This window comes from Plectropomus leopardus, chromosome 11 (assembly GCF_008729295.1).
Source record: "Plectropomus leopardus isolate mb chromosome 11, YSFRI_Pleo_2.0, whole genome shotgun sequence".
Taxonomy (NCBI): Eukaryota; Metazoa; Chordata; class Actinopteri; order Perciformes; family Serranidae; genus Plectropomus; species Plectropomus leopardus.
This window is the reverse complement of record NC_056473.1, coordinates 4,444,649-4,467,937: the sequence shown is the minus strand read 5'-3', so window position 1 is coordinate 4,467,937 and position 23,289 is coordinate 4,444,649. Positions and strand designations below refer to the sequence as shown.

At 37.4% G+C, this 23,289-nt stretch overlaps 2 protein-coding genes across 4 annotated transcripts; both read right to left on the bottom strand.

Annotated features, from left to right (window-relative positions):
- Positions 1–254: 254 nt before the first annotated feature.
- On the bottom strand, positions 255–6,676 carry LOC121949842 (annexin A2-A-like). The gene is made up of 13 exons (XM_042495634.1): positions 6,597–6,676; positions 5,906–5,963; positions 5,700–5,793; positions 3,658–3,752; positions 3,432–3,545; positions 2,705–2,795; positions 2,438–2,517; positions 2,295–2,354; positions 1,473–1,566; positions 1,266–1,361; positions 1,022–1,080; positions 638–760; positions 255–542 (listed from the first exon to the last, which is right to left on the bottom strand). Exons 2-13 carry the CDS (start codon positions 5,951–5,953, stop codon positions 483–485), a joined length of 1,014 nt encoding a protein of 337 aa, XP_042351568.1. The 5' UTR covers positions 5,954–5,963; positions 6,597–6,676; the 3' UTR covers positions 255–482.
- A 40-nt stretch (positions 6,677–6,716) lies between these two features.
- ice2 (interactor of little elongator complex ELL subunit 2) lies at positions 6,717–22,211 on the bottom strand. Of its 3 annotated transcripts, XR_006106302.1 has the most exons (16): positions 22,093–22,211; positions 19,914–20,015; positions 19,446–19,797; positions 19,240–19,359; positions 19,014–19,148; positions 18,194–18,310; positions 17,718–17,877; positions 16,314–16,495; positions 15,439–16,225; positions 13,791–13,963; positions 13,559–13,688; positions 10,917–11,001; positions 10,629–10,679; positions 7,978–8,221; positions 7,128–7,360; positions 6,717–6,796 (listed from the first exon to the last, which is right to left on the bottom strand). XR_006106302.1 is itself a non-coding variant. In XM_042495629.1 (15 exons), exons 1-15 carry the CDS (start codon positions 22,104–22,106, stop codon positions 7,211–7,213), a joined length of 2,802 nt encoding a protein of 933 aa, XP_042351563.1. In that variant the 5' UTR covers positions 22,107–22,211; the 3' UTR covers positions 6,810–7,210. The 3 variants fall into 3 exon arrangements, 2 of the variants coding, with proteins under 2 accessions (XP_042351563.1, XP_042351564.1); XM_042495629.1 differs by lacking the exon at positions 6,717–6,796 and having other exon boundaries at positions 6,810–7,360; XM_042495630.1 differs by lacking the exon at positions 6,717–6,796 and having other exon boundaries at positions 6,810–7,360; positions 15,439–16,222.
- Positions 22,212–23,289: the final 1,078 nt, after the last annotated feature.

Sequence of the window (23,289 nt, the reverse complement as noted above, 5' to 3'; positions counted from 1 at the left end):
TTTATTATTACTTAATTTCCTACCTGTAATAATGGAAAATGATATTAGAATGTAAAAATGTATTTAGAGATCAAATATTTTATTTTTATAAAATTTAAGATCTGCATCTCATCTGCAGATTTCAGATATGATGAGGCCTAAGACACAGAGGAGCTGAAGCGCTCTGCACTTGCCTTTAATACGACTATAGCGCCCTCTAATGGTTATCTATGCAAACATCAAATGAGAGCAAACTAGATGGAATGCAAGGAAAGTGAGGGATAATACTCCAATGAAGTAACTTTAATTGCTGTTTTGGTATAACAAAAATATGCTGTAATACAGATATCTGGTTTATCATAAAGATAAATGTATCTTCTTGAATGTTGCATTAAAATGTGTGCAGGGAAAATATGACGAATGGGCTTTTGTTGCAGAGTTTGTTCCAAGTGTGATATTCATAAGCCCACCTCTCCAGTGCACCTTTCCAGGCGTTTTCATTTTTACTGCTCTGGTCCGCACAGGCCGAGCAGCACTTTCTGGTAGTCTCCTTTGGTGTGTTCCTGCAGAAACAGAGCAGGTTAGAGGATTTGCATGACAGAACAAGCCATACTGTAATTCAGTAACAGGCCAGGGGCAGACGTTATATTTCACTTACCATGATAGTCCTCTGCAGAGACTCTCCAAAGGTGGCCTTGTATTCGGAGCAGATCTTCTTGAGGTCCACCTCGCAGCGTGACACAATAATTCTGGTCACTATCTTCTCTTTGGCTCCTTTACTCTGAGCAGACAAGCACAAGTCAGCACTTACTTTATAGTTGCACATGCTTCAAACTTTAACTCCAGCAGCTGATGCAATGCTGCTGTAAGATAACTTCTGCCAACTTTGGATTCTGTGTTCCTGCAGCAAAATTGCACTTTCACAAGCAGATGTACTTCTTACATCTGTTCCACCCAAAAAAAGAAAAGAAAGAAAAAAAAAGTCTGGCCCTTAAAAATAGCCACATTTCAAAAAGAAGAAAGAGAAGAGCACTGAAACTACCTTCATGGCTTCATTAAGTCTTTTGGCAAAGTACAGCTGTTTGTTTTCAAAGCAATCAACTGAAAAGCAAAAGAAAAAACAAATTAATATCCACAATAACATCTTGTATTTGACTGATGATTTCTTTTGTTACTTTAAAGTGATTCACACAACAAAACCTCGTCCAAACGGTGCACACGTACTTCAAACAATTAATAAACATGGTCAAATACTAATATAAATTACTGATAACAGATATGCGTACCTAGCACCAGGAAGGACCTTTGCAAGTCTCCTTTCACTTCCTTCACAATGCTTTCCTGCATGTCGTAGGGGCTGTAACTCTTGTACCTCTGAAACACTAACAGGCAGAGAGACACCTTTAACTGACTGTTCATGAGAACACTTTACAATTTATTAAGGAGATTATAAAACCTACACAATGAAACCAAAAGAAAACAGGGTGTCTTACCTTTTTGCAGGTGGGGTACGCTTCTCTCAGACATGATGGAGATCCAGGTCGCCACATCAGTCCCCTTTATATTTACGCCAGCCTCAAAGAGTGCCTGTGTGGAATCAGCAACATACCAATAAACACTGCCGTGCTTTCTACTTAATGGAAAGAGGGTGGTGTCATTCCTATTCAATATTAAGGTACCAAAATTGAGTATTATTATCTAATGTATGCACAATTTCATCAACTGCACAAAGTTTTACCCAGTAACAGGGTTTTCAAACTTGGGATATTTGGCATTTTGCAGACTCTCTGTATCAATGTTTTATTTTAGTAAAACCTGATAAAATTAATTAATTAAAAAGTGCAAAGAAAGTGTCGCATGGGAGGAACTTTTACTTTGTAAAACCGCAGGGAAATATTTTTTTAATTCCTTTTTTATTTTTACTTTATAAAAAAAAGTTGTTGGAAACTTGCTGTACATGATGTTGAAGGTCTCAGTTTTGATTAGACATTTTGTAAAAGCATTTAAACAAAGTTTTGTGTTACAGTTTGCCCAAATTCTAAATATTGACTTATATTGTTATTTATATTGTAAATGCATATTAGTTCCAAAAAATGGTTATCAGTCTCATTAACTACTAATAATCAGTATCGGTATTGGCTTTGAAAAACTAATATCGGTCGACCCCGATTAGAAAGTCACTTGGACATTTAGGTTTTTCATTGTTGGACTGCAAGAACTCAAAATTTGTATTGAGATAGCTTATATTTATTATGATTTCAAGTTATTAATTTTGATTAACTTTTATGCAGACAAAGTGAAAATGGACATCTTACTCTGGCATCCTGATCAATCTTCTCATAGTCTACCATAGCTGATGGCTCTTCTCTCTTGGTCTGCGCAAGAAAATGACATGACTCAGGTCACTTTGAACGTTTTTTCTGTTGTGTACATAAAGCCAGACACTAACAAATCTCACCTGCACCAGAGCCAAGAGCAGCTTAGCAAAGTTCCCAGAGGTGTCACCTTGCACATCTTTGTCCAGATCCTTCTTGAACACTGTGGAAAATAAAGTTTTTTAAGGAATTTAACTTTGTCTACATAAACAGAGCAGTCACATAACTGTGTGGACAAAGAGAGCATAGGTTGTGCAATAGTGTTATAGTGCATGAAAAGCAGGTGAGGCATTATATTTTACAGTGCATTTCCAGCCAATTATATGAAAACACTGGTGTTTTGGACTTACATTCCTTGTAGACCTTCTTGATCTCCACCAGCTCAGCATTGCTGCGGGAGCACAAAACTTCAATCAGTGTTTCTTCATCCGTTCCTAACCCCTGAAACAGACACAAATCTTTATTATTTTAATACACGTAATTGTAAGATATACACAATTACACAGACACCTTTTACAAGCATTTAAATCTTTGAAACGTGAGCAAATTGGTTTGACTTAACGGGTAAACACGGGTAGTAAAAGGTGACAAGACAATGACCTGAAAAACAGCTGAGAGAGAACAAGAGAAAAAGAAAAAGAATCACTGGAGATTTATCCAAACAAGAGGGAAAAATAAAGGCTATTTTCATAATTAGCAAAATTATATAATTAAAATGGATTTACACAAATATATATTATATTTATTGGTATTATCATATTTTAACACTTTTAATGCTTTAAAAAAATGATTTGGGTGGTTTTTTAAAATTCTTTTTTCATGCTAATTTTCAGGTTATTTTCTTGCAGGCCTTACTTTTTCTAACTTTTTTCCCCCTCATTTTTGGGTCATCTCTGAAGTTGCTAATTTTCTTCTTTCCATTGTTTTTTTTTTATGAAAAAAAAGCCAATTTGCTCCTCTTTCAAATGGTTTAAAGTTTAGATTTGTGTAGCAAAAAAAGGCAAGTTTTGTCATTTGTCCAGTGGAGGTCAGTGAAACCCTGTAATTGAAGCCACTAATGCAAATTGCGTTTTTTACCTTGATAGATCCTCTGATCACTGAGGCATCATACTGGGTCGTGCTCTTCATCAGTCCGAGGATCACAGTTTCCAGAGAGCCAGACAGCGCTCCCTTCAGGGCAGAGATCATGTCCTGAAAATACAACAGTATTACCTGAATGTACTGAGTGTCCTTTACTGTCAAATCCACCACATCATCAGAGCTGTAAGGCATTTTGGATTTTGTCTGTTGAGGCCTACTTTACCTTCTTTACCCTCTTTTCATACGCAAAAGCTATGTCTCTCCTTTGTGCGTAGGTTCGCTTTGTCAGGACATCAATGATGGTCTGTTCATCCACCCCTGATGTTAGAGAGAAAATCAGACATACATGAAATACATCATTTGAGACAACAATTCAACTCCTATATCTAGTACATAAATCTACATGTAACACAGCTGACTCTATATGGTGAAACAAAGAAGAGAATATTAAGAACTAGATTAAAAAGTGATGTATGACTGGGCTGATGAATGGTTTACACATTAAAGCTGTAGTTGCTAACTTTTATAAAAATAACTATCATAATTGCTAAAACCATCCCCACAGTAGCACGTGTGATAGATGATCTGTGAAAAAAATCATGTTTCTCTGCCTTCTAATGGTGCTTCTAACCACCATTAGAAGGCATTGGATATTGGATACTGGATAAATATGAATCCAGATTCTGTATTTGCATTGCCTATTTCTCCCCTCAAATGTTTTTATTAACATATACCCAGCTACCAGGTAACGTTCTCACAACTTTGGCTAACGTTACCTTCAAGTTAATATTCAATAATATTTTAAAGAAAACATATTAATCTAATATTCATATGTTTAAAGCATGTTTATAATCTAAAATAATGTCCTTTTAAGTTTAAATGCTGACTAAGACGTAACGTTACAACTGCAACATTCTAAGGATGTTTTGGTGATGTTGAGAGGGGACAGATCATACAATGTTCTTTTATAAAACATTCCCACAATGTTACATTTTTTATGAAAGTGTAATGAAGTGTGATATGTTAAAAAAACAAACAAACAAAAAAAAAACATTTTTTGCTGTTTATATTGAGTGTTGCCCTAACTTTAAGAACATTCTGGGATCTAAAAGAAAACTGGCCACAGAAAACATTACTAAAACATTGCATTGATTGCATTGTACCATTCTAATTACGTTTTTGGAACCAATAATTGCTAGCTGGGTGTTGATGTATTGTTAAGTAGTAAAACGAGAAAGTTTGTGACCCTTTGCCTTTGTCGAAACGGTCGAGCTGAAAACTAAATACAGTCCATCTGCTGGAGAGAACTTCATCATGTAACAACTAAACCGTACACTAACATATGTTTCTGATAACATTTGAGGCAAGAAATAGGAAATGCAGAATCTTGCATATCTGATCAGCGTTGCTGACTTTAACCACAACGCAGGAGAAGCGATTAACATGATTAACAGCTGAGTTAGAGACTCCTTGGCTCAGATTGGCTGTTTTCCATGAGCCATGGTAGATTCTCTCCAATGGCGGAAGCATAACGAGTGGGAGGAGGAACATGATTTTTTGCTGTGTGTATGTAGTGACAGTTTCAGGAAATATGAAAAGTTATTTTTATAAAGTTATAAAGTTACAATTTTTTTAAAGGGTGTTTCAAATTTGGTTAGGACAAAGGTTTTGGCTGATTTATTTGTGATAAATCTTACAACTTTTACTGTTTAGTGCCAGAAGAAATGTATTAATTCTTGAGCTAGCTGCTTTGACAACAACATGAATCTATCTTTTACAGTAAAAATTTGAGCCATGAGAAATTCTGTGGGCTAAAATGTCCCATGCCGTGGGCCTGCAAATGCCAGATCAGGTTTGGAGTCATGTAACAAAATAATGTGGGTGGATTTAAGTGTATTTCCACAGCACAAATATAAGAAGGGCTGTTAAGTCATAAGCTTGCATTAACACATGACATGGTCACAAGGTATTTCCCCTCCTCATCACTACAGAAACATCACTCCACACAAACATATTCTTCACAACAAAATGGTGGACTGTTGAGGAGTTGGCGGTCAGACTGTTGCCAATAGCTCTGAGTCAGTGGCCAGAACAGAGCTCTGGCAGCACTGAGGCACAGACTTGGAGGTGTTCCCAGCATGGTCAAAACCTTTTAAGCCACAGACGGTGCTGACTCACAAATACCAGCTACTCATCTGTAGAGACAAGAACTGATTTAAAAAAAAAAAAAAAAACTGGAGCAGAGAGTACAGTTCTTCAACTTGCCTTTGGTTTTGAGAGCAGTGTCTATTCTGGCAGCATCTCTGTCAGGGTCAAAGTCCACAGTGGGTACCACAGTGGGGAATGTGGGTTCACTGGTCTGAGGATCCAAAGCATATAAGAGTGAGATAAAATAGATGCTATCTTAAAAATATCTATGTATCTAAGGTACTGCATGAATTGTATGAAAGAAAGGAGACATATGACATTACCCCAATGTTGAGACACAGCTGTCCCAGAAACTCTGATACCATAGTCATCTTGTTTCTCCTGAAAAGGTGACAGAAGAATCAACACTTTACACATTTCTTGTTGTAACCCTATCACTGATGCATCTGGGCTGAATGCAATGTTTGTTAAAATCACTTGAGCCACTAATGCATTCTAAACAGAGGCAGAAAAACTTCAAATTAAGTCATTGCTTCTGGTACATCTGAGTCACGAACATCACTGCAAGAGACTTTATTTTAAAAAATAGATGTTTCTTTGTTTTCACTACTTTGCTTTATTCACAGTCAAATAGTTATACACTACGGACAATCCACAAACTCTGTCAAGTCCTTGTTCAGTCTGACACACATCCTTAAGCAACCCCAAAGAGACACACCCTGGAAAAAGTGCTACTGTACTCAAGTGTGGTAAAACAACTGAAGACATTTACCATGCAAGAAAACAGGTTAGAGAGCTCACAGTGGAGCGCAGGAATTCATTCTTTCTTAAGGAGGAATTCTCAAGGAAAGAATCAACAGAACATGTTTGAGCAAACTGAATGGAAAAAGTGAGGAAATCATTTTGGCATGACTGCAAGCTGGAAAATTTCCCTAAACATTGCAGTGTTAAGTTAAGTTAATCTCAGTCACATTTTCAGTTTAAGTCCATGTTAAAATATAAAAGTGAACTCACCTAAGTTGTAAAAGTTGAGATGATGCAGAAATACGTCCAGGCAATGTTCAAGTGGAACGGGTGTGGAGGTTTAACTTTTCTGTCATAGAAAAAGGCTTCCCCTTTCACCTCCCCTGACTCTGATTCCTCCTCCTCTTTCCATACACTTGCGACTCCACCCTACTCCACCAGAAGCCACTGGAGGCTAAGAGTTTAAAAGCCTCGGGAAAGTTTTCCACAAGTTCACACACACACACACACACACTACTCAAAATCACTAGAGCATTGCTGCCTTCAGGAGATTTTCAAGGTTATGGTTAATCTTAACTTCAAACAGTCCAAACAAACAGTTGGACAAAGTTTATTTATCTGTTTTCACAAAACATTACAAAATTAAAAATATATATTCAAAAAAGTCTTCCAACAAAATAAAAACGTAAGGAGAACATTCATTGAACTATCAAAGTGCTTCAGCATTCACATTTAAATTAAGAGTCGTGATATATTTCCAATATAAAATCATATTGTCAATGCTTTCCTTTCTTTCCTTACTTTCCTTCGCTTGCTTTCCACAGCAGTACAGATCCAGCTCCTCATCTCACTTCCTCTTATGAAATGAAAAGAATGGCATTTTTCTATATGGACTTCTGAATGAGCTTTTTGATATATTTGTTACGCCTGGCCACACGTTTTTTTTGTTTCCTCTTCTTGTTGCCTGCGTTTGAGTTGTTATTGGACTGTCCAGCTCCGTGGGCGTTGGACTGCGATGAGCCACCTTTCTCTGTCTGGTAGGATAAATGAAGGTAAAAAGAGAATATCTGTAAATAACTGGGGCTAAATTCAAGTAGTTTAAAACATTATACCCTCCAATGATTTACTTGTTATCCTCAGAGCACAAACATCAGTGGCAAAAGTTGACAATCCAAATGATCAGATGAAAACGTACTGAGAGTATTTTTCCTTTGCTGTGTGGCAAGTTAAAAGGTGTGTTTGTGTCTTTGCTATGTGGTATGTTACACAGGCATCCGATGAATGTCTCAGAGTCTACACTGCTAACCCTGCTGAGCTGCTGCTGATACTGCTATGCTCTCTATTGTCCCTGATGTTAGTTTTGGGCTTATTGAGGAAAACTATGCAGCTGTGTGCTGGTTTAGCCTGTCTGATAAGAAAACGGCAGAAGGCTTTGCACTCACCACATCTGCAAGGGAGACTGCATTTCATTTATTTGGGATTTTTGAGAACCCCTGTGTGTGTGGGTGTGGACATCTTCTGCATTAGCCACTACACACTTCCTCCTATTTTATCTCACTTTCATTTCTTGTCTTGTCATGACCTCCAGCGCTACTAATTTTTTTTTCACAGGGCCATCTATCAACGTAAAAGAAGTAAATCAAGTGCAAACCTTTATAAATGGTTTTGGTGGGAAGGTGCAGGGGACACGGCCGTGCTTCTGATGGAAGGGCAGGACCACAGCGGGATCAACAGGTATCCAGGGCAGGAGGCCGGAGGCGGGGGGCTGTGGGACAGAGCTGTGGACCTGCTGCAGATTATATGCCCCCCGACTCACTTTCCCATTAGCTGCTTTTAATAAGGTCACAAATGGTTCCCCTGCTTTGTGCGCAATCAGGTACTGGCCTTCCTCTAACCTACAAAAACCAAATGAAGTCATTGAGGGTGTGTTGGGGTCAAAACCCACACACTGAAACATGTTTAGGCATTCTGAGGGGCTTTCTGCCAAATAACTGGTGCAGACGTGAGCAGAGCCTTAAGAAAGCAGAAGGTGACACATACAGTCTGCTGTTGAGTAACTGATTGTGTAACCCTCTGAAACAAACAGGGCCAAGGCTGTCAGACATGAATGTACTATTATTTTATCATCTTAAACAGAACATGAAGTCAGATGTGCACTGACAACTCTGCAGATGTGGCCTAACTACACAATAGAGTTAAAAGGGGAACACCACCTAAAACAAGAATTCCTATAAGTTATTTCCATGTCCTGATTTCAGTCAATATTTGTTAACACCAGTTTCTCTCTCTTTTGCAGAAGCCTGCCCTGATGAGACAAAATATTTTTTACAGATTGCTGCGTCTTAAAAAATGTTGCTAGGCAACCACTGAATTCTTAGCTTAACCACTATTTTACTGAGAATCAGGCTCACAGATCTGTACCTTAAAATCTGCATAAGAATGGACAAGCAGAGGGCACCTGTTCTGACTCTGTATATAAGACCCTCAGAAAGAGGAGAAATCACGGGAAGTGGTCCATGAGCCTCACCTTTTAGGATGAGTCTGGGACTTTTTGACAGTCTGCTGTCACTTGCCAGGCTTATTTACAAATCTTAAATCATTAAAAAGTAGTTGAGGTTGCAATGTGTTCAGATATTTTTGGCAGCTCACCTTAAAAGTGAGCTAAAGTTAGCTAAACACAAACCATGTACTCTGCTCTGTTAACTTGATATTGCCATCATAAAAGGATCGCTTTCTGATTCATCTAATTGGATAAAGGGAAAAAACGCATATGACGTCAGGGACTTTTTCCACTCTGAGTTAAAGTGTTTTTCAATTCGGCATTCAGTGCATTCCGATAAAGTGCAAGGTGGTGGTGCATAGATCAGAAAAATGCAAGGCACTCAGCAAAATCCGAGTTCATTTTTGGACATTTACTCTCAACATCTACAAATAAAAAAAACAAAACACTTATTTGGATTACAGAGTTTAGCTGCTAGAAAAGCAAGGAGAGGAAATGGCTTTAGCCAGATGCTCCATCTGTAGACAGCTGGTATGATACCGGCTATATTGTATGATATTTCATACTGGCATGAAATTACCTTTTCAATGAAGTTTCAGGAAACTAAGTTCTAACTAACTATATATTCTACATATATATATATATATATATATATATATATATATATATATATATATGGTTTGGTTTGGTTCTTGTTTGTGCTGCTGTTTCTACAGTGAAAAAAAGGAAAATGGTTTCCTCTGTTAAAAATACTTAATTAAAAACAACTGTATAAGTGTTGCTAAGAAGTGAACCCAAATAAACAAAATGTAAAAAAAAGAAAAAGCTCATGCTATCAAGAGCTTGTTATCCTTAGACAGTTTTAATAGAAAATTATACTTAAATTGAATTCACAATGTCTGCTTAATTCTTGACATGTGTAAGTATAATCTTTTCTGTTCTTATCTCTGCATTGTGTTCATTGTATTTCTTGGATTTTTTGTTTGATTTTTTTTGTTCACTGACTGGTTACTTTTTCTATCCAGTGTGCTCCTTGTCGTAATTTATCTTTTGTTTTATTTTTGTGTTTCATGTGAGTGTAGTCCTTTTCTACTCGTCACCCTTGTAAATCAAGCAGAGGTCCATTTGTATAAGCCCGTGTCTTCTTGACCTCTCCTAAAACATTTTTTTTTACTATCTAGATGTTATGCAGTTGTATGTGTGCAAATGAAAACTTTCTCTGTCTGATCACAGCATGACTTTTTGAAACCACAGAGTATTAGTTTTCTTTTTTGAACCCAAATTATTCTTTTGTAGTGTCCTTAGTTGTGAAATAGAAAATGTACCCACAGACTCGGAACATTCCTCTGGGTGTCCTCAGTGTCATCTAGAAAATCTTTCCCAATTCATTGTCTTTGGAGCAGCTCCAGACTTTTCACGTGATTGCTTCACAAATTTGAGTTTTAGCACTTTAAGTTTTTTGGAGAGTTGAGTAAAAATAACATGCATGTGTGTTCAAAATGGGCATAGTTTCCCTTGAGAAAAAGATCCACCCCTCCTCAAATTCTAAACTATGCATTTGATCAAACCACATTCATCTATATATGTTTTTGGTTGTTTTTACAGTTTTTACACATGAAATACATTATGTGCTCAAATAAGGTAAAAAAACAAAACAAACAAAAAAAAAACAATCTGCCAGCCTGTAAACAGTCTTACAAGATAATATATTTGCAAAAAAAAGGGACTAAATGCAGGTAGAGGAGCTCAGCACTAATAACCTGCAAACAAATATATGATGAAGAATGGCCTCAACAACTTACCCAGTTAGCTTTTTCAGTAGGTGGTGCAGGATATTCAGTGATTTGGATGGCCTGTGGATGGAAAAGAAATGTCATCAAGTTTCAGTCTGTCTACTTTGGAAGGAATTAAAATTTCAACACCAAAAGATGACAAAACCATCAGCGACGACCGTAACTGTTGTTGAAAAACCTTGGATTATTGATAAACTGACTGTATTTGGAGACAACAACATCTTAAATTATATAATCACACAGGGGTGATGAGGTTAATCCTCGTCATCTGCACACATCTGTTATAATGACACTCACTTGAACCCGCAGGAGATGTTCTGTTTCCAGTCGTCAGGCAGCTTTCTCAGCAGAGCTACTTTTGATGTGTGCGCATTGATGTGAGCTACAGAGACAGAACAGGAGGGCGAGAGATACACTGAGAAAAAGAACAAGAGCTAATGAGCGTGCACATCAAGAGCTGCACTTCATCATCAATGCCATTCCTGGTGCTTACAAAGTAATTAGTCCATGTTGATTTGCCAGCATTGTTACAAGCTTGAGTGGGTGGTAAGAAATGCTTGTTGGTCCTGTCTCCTTTCATGCCTCCCACTCCAGCATGTAATGCCAGCTTATTTCTACAGTGACTTCCTTCAATTATGGACTGTTTTAGAGCTTGCAGCCAAAGCCATAAATACACAACAGAGGACTGCCACATGATAATCACATGATGAACTAGGAACCACTAAGCAAAGACAGAAGACTTTTATCAGCTGCAACTGTTGCATAATATCATTAAGTGGGAGGTATGTTATATTGTTTCATATAGCTTGAATGTTATCACTGCTTTCTCACTGGCTATTTCTTTTCTTATTCAACAGAGAAAGAAAGATCAAACACTTTTTAAACTCAAACATCCTCTTTCAAATCATCTAGGGTTGCAGATGCCTGATAGTTACTGATAGTTTTTTGTTTTGTTTTTTTTAATCGCAATACTTCCTTATATCACTGTCTTAACTGCAATATATGGTGCAATATTACAGCTACAGCACTCCCCTACGCAATATTCAAATGTGCAATATTCTTCCAACTCTTGAATGTAGGCCATATTTAACATGTTACACATTGTATTTATTGCATATATCCCTATTATTATTCTTGCTTACATTTATCTTGTTGTTCATTGTTGCTGCTTTGCACACATATTTATATTTTTAACTTACATACTAGTTTTATATATTTGACACACCACACACTTAGCACATTATCCATATTATATATGAAATATTCACACATTAGTGCTAATTGTCTATTGTTTACAGTATTTCTTATATTCATATTTTACACACTTACAATATTAATAACTTTACACACTTACATACTCAGCATACTATGCATACTTTGTTTTAAATATTTACATATTTACACCAACATACGTAGTATCCAGAAATCATCATCACATATATGTATATGAAAAAAATGCCAAAGAAAACAAAATGTATGCATTTAATCGAATACTTTATTATGACATATTTATAGCTCATGTAGAATGAGCATTTATTTTATAACATATTCTTTATAGATTGCTATTGACCATTTTATTAAATAATAATTCACAGGGTGCATACTACTGTGAAAATATTTGGTATTTCAATCTGTGGTGTCAAATTATTGAATAGTTTTAAGGTAGCGTTAAAGCAATGTTTAAAAATGAACCAATTTAAAAATATGTACAAGAATATGATTTTCGTTAGGTACATGAGCAAAGAAGAGGTTTGACAGTCACCAGGTGTTTACAGGGATTACTGTATAATTATTTATTTTGTACCATTTTGAAGTATTATTTCCTTCTTCTATGGCTTTTTTTTCTGTAAATAACATTGTAAATATGTTTACATATAGTTATGCACAGTTTATCTAGTTTAACAAAATTCAATCTATATAAATATGGAAGGGGGTCAATTATTTTTCAATCACTGATGGAGATGGGGTGGGAAATTTGCACTACTTCCAACTCCTTTTCAGATATGTTTGTGTATGTTAATGTGTTCATTCTTACCTTTCTTTTTTTGACATGTTCGAGAACATTTTTTAATTTCATTCATTCATTCATGTTAGAGATGGGTTTGCCTTTCTAGCTAATGACAATCCTTTAGATTTGTTGTGACTTCTCTAAACACAGGCATATTACTAAGGTGGCAACCTGAACTAGCACAGGGGCTTGTTTTCTGCTTGACATACTGTTGGAGGGCACACTCTCTCTATGGGTCCCAGTGCAACTGCCCTGCCTGCAGTCTATATTTACACCCCTGGCTTCATGTATGGACAGTGAAGCTGATGATCCCGCCCAGTATGTATAGGATATAATTTAGAGACTACTTTCTGCTAAAGCTCTACACCAGACAGAAAAGGTTAGATGATGATGTGCACTCCCAGTCAACACCTACACGAGTCAACAAATCAATGCATGTTGTAGAGAAAAAGGATTGAGTGTTTCCCTGAATCTGGGGCTACCGGTAAGCAGAACATGTGAGAGAGAGAAAATATGCATGAAGGGAATTCAATTATGGGAAGTTCAAAACATCATTTAGCTGAGCTCTGCACACTGCATTCATTGTAATTCCCCACAATCACAGTGTGGCTGTAGTTATGGCAACAAAGTAAACTTAATCACTACACAGTCACAGCAGGATGGTGAGTCATCTAAAGACTATTCAGATGGTTAGTGGGAGGATCTGCCATGTGGACTCTACTGAACCCTCTGAGGGAGGGAGAAGAGAAAATTCTCTTTTTTATCCACATAAATATTACTTTGACTTATTTTCTTGGCAACTCTGTTGAAAATTAAAGAGTAAAGGGAAACTCTGCATTATATTAGATCTGAAAGCATTTTGGGAACTGTCCTGTTTTTCCACTGAATTTAGAAAGAGCAAGATTGCAGGTCAAAGTGATAAAAGTTTTACCTATGTATGATGCAGTGCTGGAGTGGAGCAATGTCTCAGTCCACAGCTGGCAGGCCTCACTGCTGCTGAGACACTCAACGCCATAACTCAACTGGTACTCCAGCTTTGGCAACACATGCACTGGCACTAACTATTAGGGCAGAAAACAAAGGACAGAAAGAGGTGTTGTTGTGTTATACTTCATTTACGCTGTTAAAGAAACTGGAGGATGTGTTTAAACCAACTTGTATACCTGGTTTTGGCTGGTTTGGCCCACTTTTCTGGTATGGGTCAGTAAGACAGAGCTGCGCACCATGAGCAGCAAGTCCTGCAGACTGTAGAGCTTGTAGAGCAGGTTGCCTTCCTCTGGAGCTTTGTAATCTTGTTCATCTTCCGCACCAGCCTGCAGGTCCTGTGACAGTATCTCTGCATGGGGGAAATAATATTAATTATAGGTACTGTAAAACTTCAAATAAAAGCCTGTCCCAATTAAACACAAATTTTGACAAATGACGGCCTGTCTCAATTAGAAGCCCGGTCTGGTTACCATGCAATACATTTTTATAGAAGTTCTTTGGATGTATAAAACTGGGTAGTTAGCTGGAGATAACCATAGTTAGCTGCTTAGATCATGCCTACAAATATAAATGTTTAAAATTTGGTCAATATGGAAATGCTACACACGTTTAGCTCAGTAAGATTCTCCACAATCCAGTCATTTAGTTAGTTTTACTGAAACAGTGAGTACCAAAGAAGATGGTATTAGCAGCATAGTAAACAAAAAAGAAATTAGTAAATGTAGAGGACTATTTTTTTTTAAGCCAGGGGAAAAATGTCCAAAAAACTATATTCATTATAATCATCATTATATATTTAAAATCATTAGAATATAAATTTTTTTCAGGTCATTACTTACTTTGGATTTTTTAGTTTTACTTTCTCAGTTTGTTTGTTTGTTTGTTTGTTTGACTGGATTGGGGTTTTTTTTTGGCAAATTTTCAGGTAATTTTCTTGTACTTTTTACAGATTTTTTTTGCCAACCTCTGGGTCATTTCTTCTTTTCTTGTTCATTACCTCCTTCCCACATTTTTGAATAAAATGAAGCAAATTTGCTCAGGTAATCTTTGCTGAGCAAGTTTTGTGTGAAAGGAATTAAAAGCCGGCTCCATATAGACATCTGTACCAAATAAAAGCCTGTTGAGTTCAGTAATTTAAGCAAATAATAGCCCAGGCTATTCATTTAAATTTTACAGCACACACTGTATTATATGAGACCTATTGCCCTCTAATGGCATTTGCTAATATCTACCGCAGCTCACAGAAAACAACAAATCAGAGCCAAGAGGTCTGTTACGCAGCTGTTAATTACTGCTCATGAACTACTGTCAAACTACCAAACTTAACAGCGTATCATATATGAATCAAGATTTTGGTACTGCATTGCCTATTATTCAAATGATTTCAGAAACATATATTAAATGCCCTGAGTGCCACAGGTTTGTGACTCGGCCGTCATGTTGAAAGCATGAAACAAAGTACCAAAAAGTACACTAAAATGTTTTTGAAAACATTTGAAGTAAGCAATAAGCAATGAAGTAACAGAATCTTGATTCGTGTTTAATCAGTGCCGCCTAGTTTGACAGTTTGACCACTGGTCATGAGCAGCGACTGGCATGACTGACAGCTGCATTCGAGACTCCTTGGCTCGGTTGTTTTTCGACCATGTGGGGCGATGCCATTGGAAGCACTTTGAGAGGGCAGAGGATTTTTTTCCACAGATCATCTGTCTCATGTACATCTTTTTGAATATAGCGAAAGTTTCAGCAATTACTAAATGTTATTTTCTAAAAGTTACAAACTACAGCTTTAATCCACAGATTGAAAATCAATCTGACACTTACTTCTGTGCTCTGTAGTAGTAACGTTGACCGCTGGTGCAGAATCCTGAGGAGAAGCGCAGGTCTCTCCAGCCTGGCTTCTCTCCAAATACGAGGACACGCAGGGTTTGACCAGAGACACTGGATGGGAGTGAACTGAGGGTCCAGTAGCTCGGTTGGGTGAGGTTGTCTCCTGGGATACGGTGGAGCTTTTGGTTGTGTCACTGGCAGAGCTGAACATGGCTGTCTGCATGCGCAGGATGTCACTCAGCTGGTCGCCACACACCTTTGCTCTTTTGGGTTGTCGCTTCTGCTTTGTAACTTTTTGAGGGGAAGAGGACTCTGGATTTCCAGGTGCAGACTTGGAGACAGGGGTAGCTGGGGGGTCTGGGGGGCTTGGTGTGGTTTTAGGCTTACATTGTGTTGGTGGTGTTTTAGTCGGAGAGTCGTCAATGACCAGCTTCTCCTCATCTGAGTCTCCAACAAAAGGTAGGTCTTTGTTACTTTCCTGAGAAGAGTCTGCTCTCCTTTGTTCAGTTTTTGGTGTAATGGTTTCATTCACAACCGGCTGGGTTCTCTCCTCTGTTACATCATCCATATCTGTCAAGGAGGTGTTCATCTCTTCTTGTGAACTGCTGCTGGTGTTTACTAGATTCTCAGTAGACCTTCTAGTCTCACTTAAAGGTGGAGATCTTGAAGATTTTTTACTTTTAACACACGTCTCTCCAAAAGTCTCCAGGTCAGTGAGGTCCACCTCAAAGTCAAGACCATCGTTTTCAAAAGGTACCAACTTTCTTTGTGGGCTCTCCTGCTAATACAGCAAAAAACAAAGAATTAGTGTTCCAACAGTGTTACATGATATCATGCATTAGACTGTGTGTATTTGTGTGATTACATACCGGTGAGATTTGCTGCTCATCCTCAAGAAGCTCGGTCATCAAATGGAACACATTTTTCCTTTCGTTCCTCTTGAAAGAAAGCTTCAAACTCTCCTCGTGGTAGATATGACTCCTCTCTCTCACGGTCATTTCTGTCCTTAGAAAAGGTGAGTCTATGTACACAGTCTTCTTCTGACTGCTGCCTGTAAGTAAGACAAATACATTAAAAGATGAGTGAAACAGTGCCACCATGAGGCTATTTGAAGTCAGTACACACTATGATTTATCTTCAATTTCTTGCTGCATTTCTTTTTCAAGCATGATTAACAAAGTCTCAAACCTTTAACACAATATCAGAAAACTATCTTGCAAAGCTTTAATATGTACTGCCAAGCTGAAAGTTTTTTTAATGCAATAACCTTGTAGCATATGTAAATACAGTGCTTATATCTTTGTATTCTAAAACAATAACTTCAAAAAATCATACTATAGCCAAGTAGAAATCCTATTCTTTCATATTCTGCAACAATTTAGCACACTAAAATCCCATGAGTAGATTTTATTGTTGCTCTGAAAAACTGAAAATCACAGATAGATTTTTTTATTGTTGCTCTGAAAAGTTAAAAATCACTTATTAAAAAGAAAAATAAATAAAAAAAACTAACATTGTAACTCCTCATGTAGGTTTTTTACTAACTTCTCTGAATACACACACTGCAAACTGTGTAATTCTTTGGCATCAATGTGGCCAGACTAATCTGGTGGTCTTATCTCACTGTTGTTTAGGTAACTGTATGTATATTATTCTGAACACAAATATGTATTCTAAAATCTGACTTCAATATGATTAAATAGCATGATTATTTAAGGGCATTTTTTTATTTTATATTTTAACTGAAAGAATAATGCAAGGCATATAAATCCCAGAGCACCCAAGCATTCTGCCATTTTTTTCCATGTTTCCCTCCTTAACCTCCTGACCCCCAAAAGAGACTGTAACAGAAATAAAAAACTTATGGGTTGCAATGACACGAAAACTGCCAATGCTTTACACACATACAATAAGAAAATAATGAAGACAACAAGTGGGGGGAAAAAAGGAGAAAAAAAAATCAAAAGCAAGAAACAAACTAACAAACAAGGAGGCTCAGTCATCACAACCAGGCAGGGAGGTCAAAGAATCAATTTCATTTAGGAGGTCTACACATTTTTTCAAAAGAATGAAGGGAACCTTCCAAGGAAAATCTAAGTTTGCAGGCATTTTTGCCATGATTTGACAGCATGTGAGCAGCCGCACAAAGAGAAGAGAAAGAGAAAAAAAGAGATGTATTGAGATGTGTTGTTGGAAGTAAAGGCTAAATAGACCCTTATTAAACTACCTTCCACCATAAACAAAGTTTGAATGGCCGAATGATGATACTTTACCTTTTCCTGGATTTGATTCAATCCGAACAGGCAGCTCCCATTGCTCTCTGAAGTCAGGGCCGTGGTTGTCTAACAGCCTGACCAGAGCATCTCGAGTCAGACACACATGAGGCTCATAATGAGCACTCAGGCTCTTCGCATTACTGTCACCGCTGATTGCCTGTGGAGAGAAAACAAGACAGGTTCACTCTACCAGAACATCTACAGTATCAGTCAAAGAAACACAGGTGACCACAAAACTGTCTACAATGAACTGGACTTTGACGGAGCTGTGTGTGAGCGGGCATCTTTGAGAAACACAATTAGCACTGGTTTTGCTGAGCAAGACATGAACACCCTCTGGTGTCTTTTTGTGAAAACTGCAAGAGCTGAAGCGGAGTTACAATAGACCTGCGGTCATGAATCCCATTCTAGCAGTAAAACATCTTTGCGACTTACTTTATTGGAGTAATTAAAAAAGCGAGACAATTGCTTACAGCGTGCATGTCCTTGGCTTTTTTAGCTGGAGGATTCTCTGATGAAACACTCTGATAATCCGATGCAAGCTGCGCATCAGCAGGCACTATCTTGTGGTCGGTAATATCCACACTGCCCTGGAGAAATAAAGGGTACAAATATGGAAATAGAGGAAGTGAATCAACAGCAAAAGACTGATTCTGCAATTCAACACTTCAAGTTTTGAAGGCTGAATAGAAAACTGGACGATGGCGTTTGTGAACAACCTTAGACTGTATAGAAAGATGGACAACATGACAGTTCCCCCAAAGTGTAGCTTTTCAATGTTGATCACCCTCTTGGTGTCTGTCTGCTGTATAGGTCATAAATCCCTCCCCTCCATGTTAATGGGACAAAATGAAAAACTCAAAGTACCCGCCAAATAAATTTCTCATCACCTTGATGTTTGTTCAAGTGATCGTTTTTATGATATGTTTAGTTTTAATGAGTTATTCGATTCTAGAAAAAGGGTATTTTCTGCCATGATTGACAGTTGTGACAGCCAATACATACGCTTACATTCAATGGGGCTGCTCACAACTGGTTGGACGGGTGTTTTGGCGGGAATTCCCCAACTGCAGAGATCGCTACAGCACAGACTCTGGCTCTGCACCAGCGCAAGATGGCAGCAGTCGGATCCGGCACATTTTAGCTTTACTGAAGCACGGTGGGGATAAGTGAAGGCGCATCGTCCATCTTTATATACAGTCTATGTGAACAACATATATATGAAGTGGTAATCCCACACATCTATGAGTAAAACAGCTACTGAGTGACAGTAACACTTCAAAAGTACATTACCATGATCAACAGCTGTTTCTCAAAGGTCAGCGTCAGCCCTGGGTTGAACGTTCCACCTGTCAAACTAGTCATCTCATGGATCTGGTAGAGCTCAGGAAATGTCTTAATATGCTCCAAACACGCCTTGAAGTACTCCTGAAAAACAAAATAGGGCTTTACATTTTAATATCTATGAACATACATCTCGCAAAGCTGATGACAGGTGCAATCCTTGCAGTATTAGTACCTCTGAATACTGCATAGCTCCCTGTGATATGAAGTTGTAGTCGTCAGCACAGATTTTGGCCACATCTTGCAGGTACCTGGTGAACTGCATCACTTCATTGTTTACTCGTGCCTGCAAGCGCTGAAATATAAGAGCAGATTATTTGAAGAATCATTGTTAAAAGGACTGACTTGATTAAAATACCACTGAGGAGAAAATGTGGGTACCTGTGGAGGATGCTTTGTTTTCTTATTCGTCAAAACGCCAAGATACGTGATCTGGTCTTTGCTGGACAGGCTGGACATACAGGGGTAGGGCAGTCTGGGTTCAGGATAAGCAGCGCTTGCCTCATTCTCAACCTGCATGAGCTTCTCCCTTGATTTTTTAGTCTCCATACATTCCTCTGCACCTCCCACAGCATCGTCTCCACACAGATCATCGCTATCACAGCTGTCCCAACAGGACTCATCTTTGCTGATGCAACTGCTGTCTTTAAACTCTGCTGCTTCTCTTACAGAAGAGAAGCAGGAGGCTTTTGCAGCCTCAACATCACAGTCCTGTTTTATGTTCTCTGCAGGACTTGGAGAAGGAGAAAAAAATGGAGGATGAAAAACAAGCCAGATATACACTTAGTAGCTGGCCTTTTAAACACAACAACATTGCACCTGCACTGATCTGTCCATTTGCTTACATACCTTTGGAGAAAAGCCCATAATTCTCTGATATTAGGTGCGAGTGAATATTTGTCATAGAGATCTCTGGTAAAGAAAGGACCCTCAGGGACTGGAGGATCCTCCCTAAATTAAAGTAGAAAAGTAGATTGGAGGACGAGTGTTTTACCCAAACAGTCACAATTGACTCTGCACTGCTTTTGTGCAAGAACAGACTTATATTTCTTTTGACATGCAAGACAGAAGAACCTAATCTGTGCCTTCAAGTTGTTGTTGTAGGATAGTGCACATTATAAATTACTATTGCTCTATGTAATGGATGACTCAAGTGTAGTCGCATTCTTGCATTTTCCAAAGTATACCACCACAGAGTTTAAGTCTATCTAAAACTGACGACTTAAACATAAAATTAAACTTCAGAAGCCTGCAACTCAATTTGAAATGTTAGTTATAAGAAAATAAAATACAAGATCCATTTGCTATTTCTGGTCTTGTCTAAACTCATCTTGCTCAGAGAAACAATGAAAGGCTCACTGTTAAGGATTTAGGAGATATATTGGCAGAAACTGAATTTAACCCTTAGGGACTGTTTGGCACATTTTGCACACTTTTCATTCTTCATTTTTGGATAATTTTGGCTGTGTTCAAGCAAAAGGCATACATTTGGGCAAGATTGTGTATTTTTGTTTGATCTTGGAATTTCCAGCTCAGCACCTACAATAAGTCTAATATCCACTGTGTAAACAAAGTTGTTACATTCATAATTTCAATTGTTACATTCTTACATTCATACTTAAAACACAAAAAAATTAAATGTTTTCAGTATACTACATACTAAGTAGATTACATTTTTGATGATCATAGCCTAGAATATGTCAATGATTAGCAGCAACATTGACTTTTATACATTAGTACTTTTTGTGCAATGTCAAATACTTACACTCATATCGCTCTCCACAAAAAATGCACTTTTCGAAATGAGACTATAAAAAATATTACACATTAATATCAATTTCTACTTTCACCAAGTTTATTTTTTAAGCAATATCGGTCCTAATCCTAATCATGAAAATATTCATTAACTTTCAGAATTTTAAGCCTTTAAATGCCAGATTTTGTCATGATGTCATTAATCATTTCATAGGTTTCAAAACATCTTGCCAAAGGACTACAGTTGACAAATCAGCCTGATTGTTAACACTGGCACATTTGTAGAAATGTTGATTATGTGTTGTACTTCTAAATAAATTAATTTTTAAAAATGTAATTATGTTTTATTATGTATAAGAAAAATGTTTTCTCAAGATGTTAAATATGGAGAAAATATTTTCTCAACTTGCCAAATATGGTAAAATGACTAATTCCAAGGCAAAAGCCCAGAATGACACCCAGATATAATACATGTTTTTATCCTTTGATGGCTGTGGGATCAAAAAGTGAAGCTTGAATGGGCTTCAACGGTGCATTTTTTTCCCCACTTAACAGTATGAATGTAAAAACACTACACTAATCGTAGAAGCTGAGCTGAAAAATCACAAGATAAAACAAAAATACACAATATAGCCAAAATGTATGCCATATGCATGAACACAGCCAAAATTATCCAAAAATTAAGAATAAAAAGCGCGTAAAATGCGCCAAACAGTCCCCAGGGGTTAATGTCTCTTAAACAGGCTCTAACTCTGTTTAAAGGTACAATCAAATTCACCCCTCAGCTAACTATGATATCGAATTTAAACGTTTCCATACTATTAACCGTGATAATCAAGTAACAAAACTAGCTTCAAACTTTCACGGATGTGGTAAAAAAAATGTTTCTAGCACCACACAGCTTCAAGTCAGCGAAAACACATAACGCTACAACTTCCTGTTTACCCTTCAAAACACAAGCTAACGTTAACGTTATCTTGACGTTATGATTCGTTAACGTTTTAGCGTTAAGTCACGACAACACATAGGTAAGAATGCGTCCTGCAGCAAATAATAATACGGATAATAACTACAACAAATGCAACATAACGCCCATGTTAAGCACGTTTATCAAACAAGTAGCTAATGCCTGGTTAGCATAACTAGCTGACAGTCAAAACACAACTCCGCTGTGCTAATTAGCTTGTCAGCTAACGTTAGCTTGTCCAAAGTTAATGTAGGTTAATTTGTCGAATCGTTTGGACCACTATGACTTTCTGAATATGCTACTTACCATACCAGCTCCATTATGGTCACTGGTAAGCGGTCCGCGGAAATGACAACATTTAAGCAACTGTAAACATATCGGTTAGCACCAGGTTAGCACGCTAACAAACGCCTGACAGGTGACTTCTTCTTCTTCTGATGAAATTCTGTTGACATTAAACCGCTTTGTGCGCTTTGCTGTCCCCTTCCGGACACTGACTAGAATCAATCTGTATTTGAATCCAGGTCCGTGAAACAAAAACAAACTTTGCAGCTTGACTTTGGTGTGCAGAATTTGTTCTGTAGTCCATCTAAAGAGAACTAAATGACACTCATTTGTGTTTCCACCAACAACATCTGGCCCCGCAGATCACAACATCTCAATGCAAGATTAAACAATACTCTTAAATTCAATTCTCCCCAAGTTTCGGCAAAATCTGAAAAAAAAAAGTTGAGATGTGATTGCCAGCTCAAGTGCAGACACTTTATAAACACATGCACTATAGTTTTGGTAAATCCTATTTAAAAAATAACCAGAAAATAATATTCCAGGAACAACAGCATTATGAGCATTGTCTGGAAACCTCCTTGCTGGTCTTTCTGAAAATGATAAGAATATATACATTGTGTTGCATTTGGCTAACAATTTACCCTTTTGAATCCTGGAGCACGCTCACATTCCATGTGCTGCTTTCAGCTGCTTTTTTAAAAAGTATTCAAACCTTTGAACCAGCAAATTAGTGTGATTTCATTCAAAAGTATGGGGAAAAAAGGCAGTTAGCAACTTGGCAAGAAATGTTCCACAGATGAATTGATCTATTAAAATCTTTTAAAATGACTAGGGAAAAATGTCTAGAGAGAAAAAAGAAAAAGCTAGGGAAAAAAAAATTATATTTATAAGCATCATAATTCCTTATTTAAAATTCTATTACAAAATTTGATTTTTTTAGGGGCTTTCTCGGGTCATTTTCTTCTTTTTTAACATCCTGTACTTTTCAATTATTATTATTATTATTAATTTGGGGGTTATTTCTTTTTACTTTGCTCATTACCCTCTTCCCATATTTTTTTTAAACAAATCAAGCCAATTAGCTCTGGTTTCAAAGGGTTAAAATCTAACATCTTTGCAGATATTCTAAACTGATGTGCATGTGGACTACTTTGTTTGAATTTTGAATTGTTTCTCCACAACTTTATCATAAAGTTTTACCAAAATGGCAGAGGT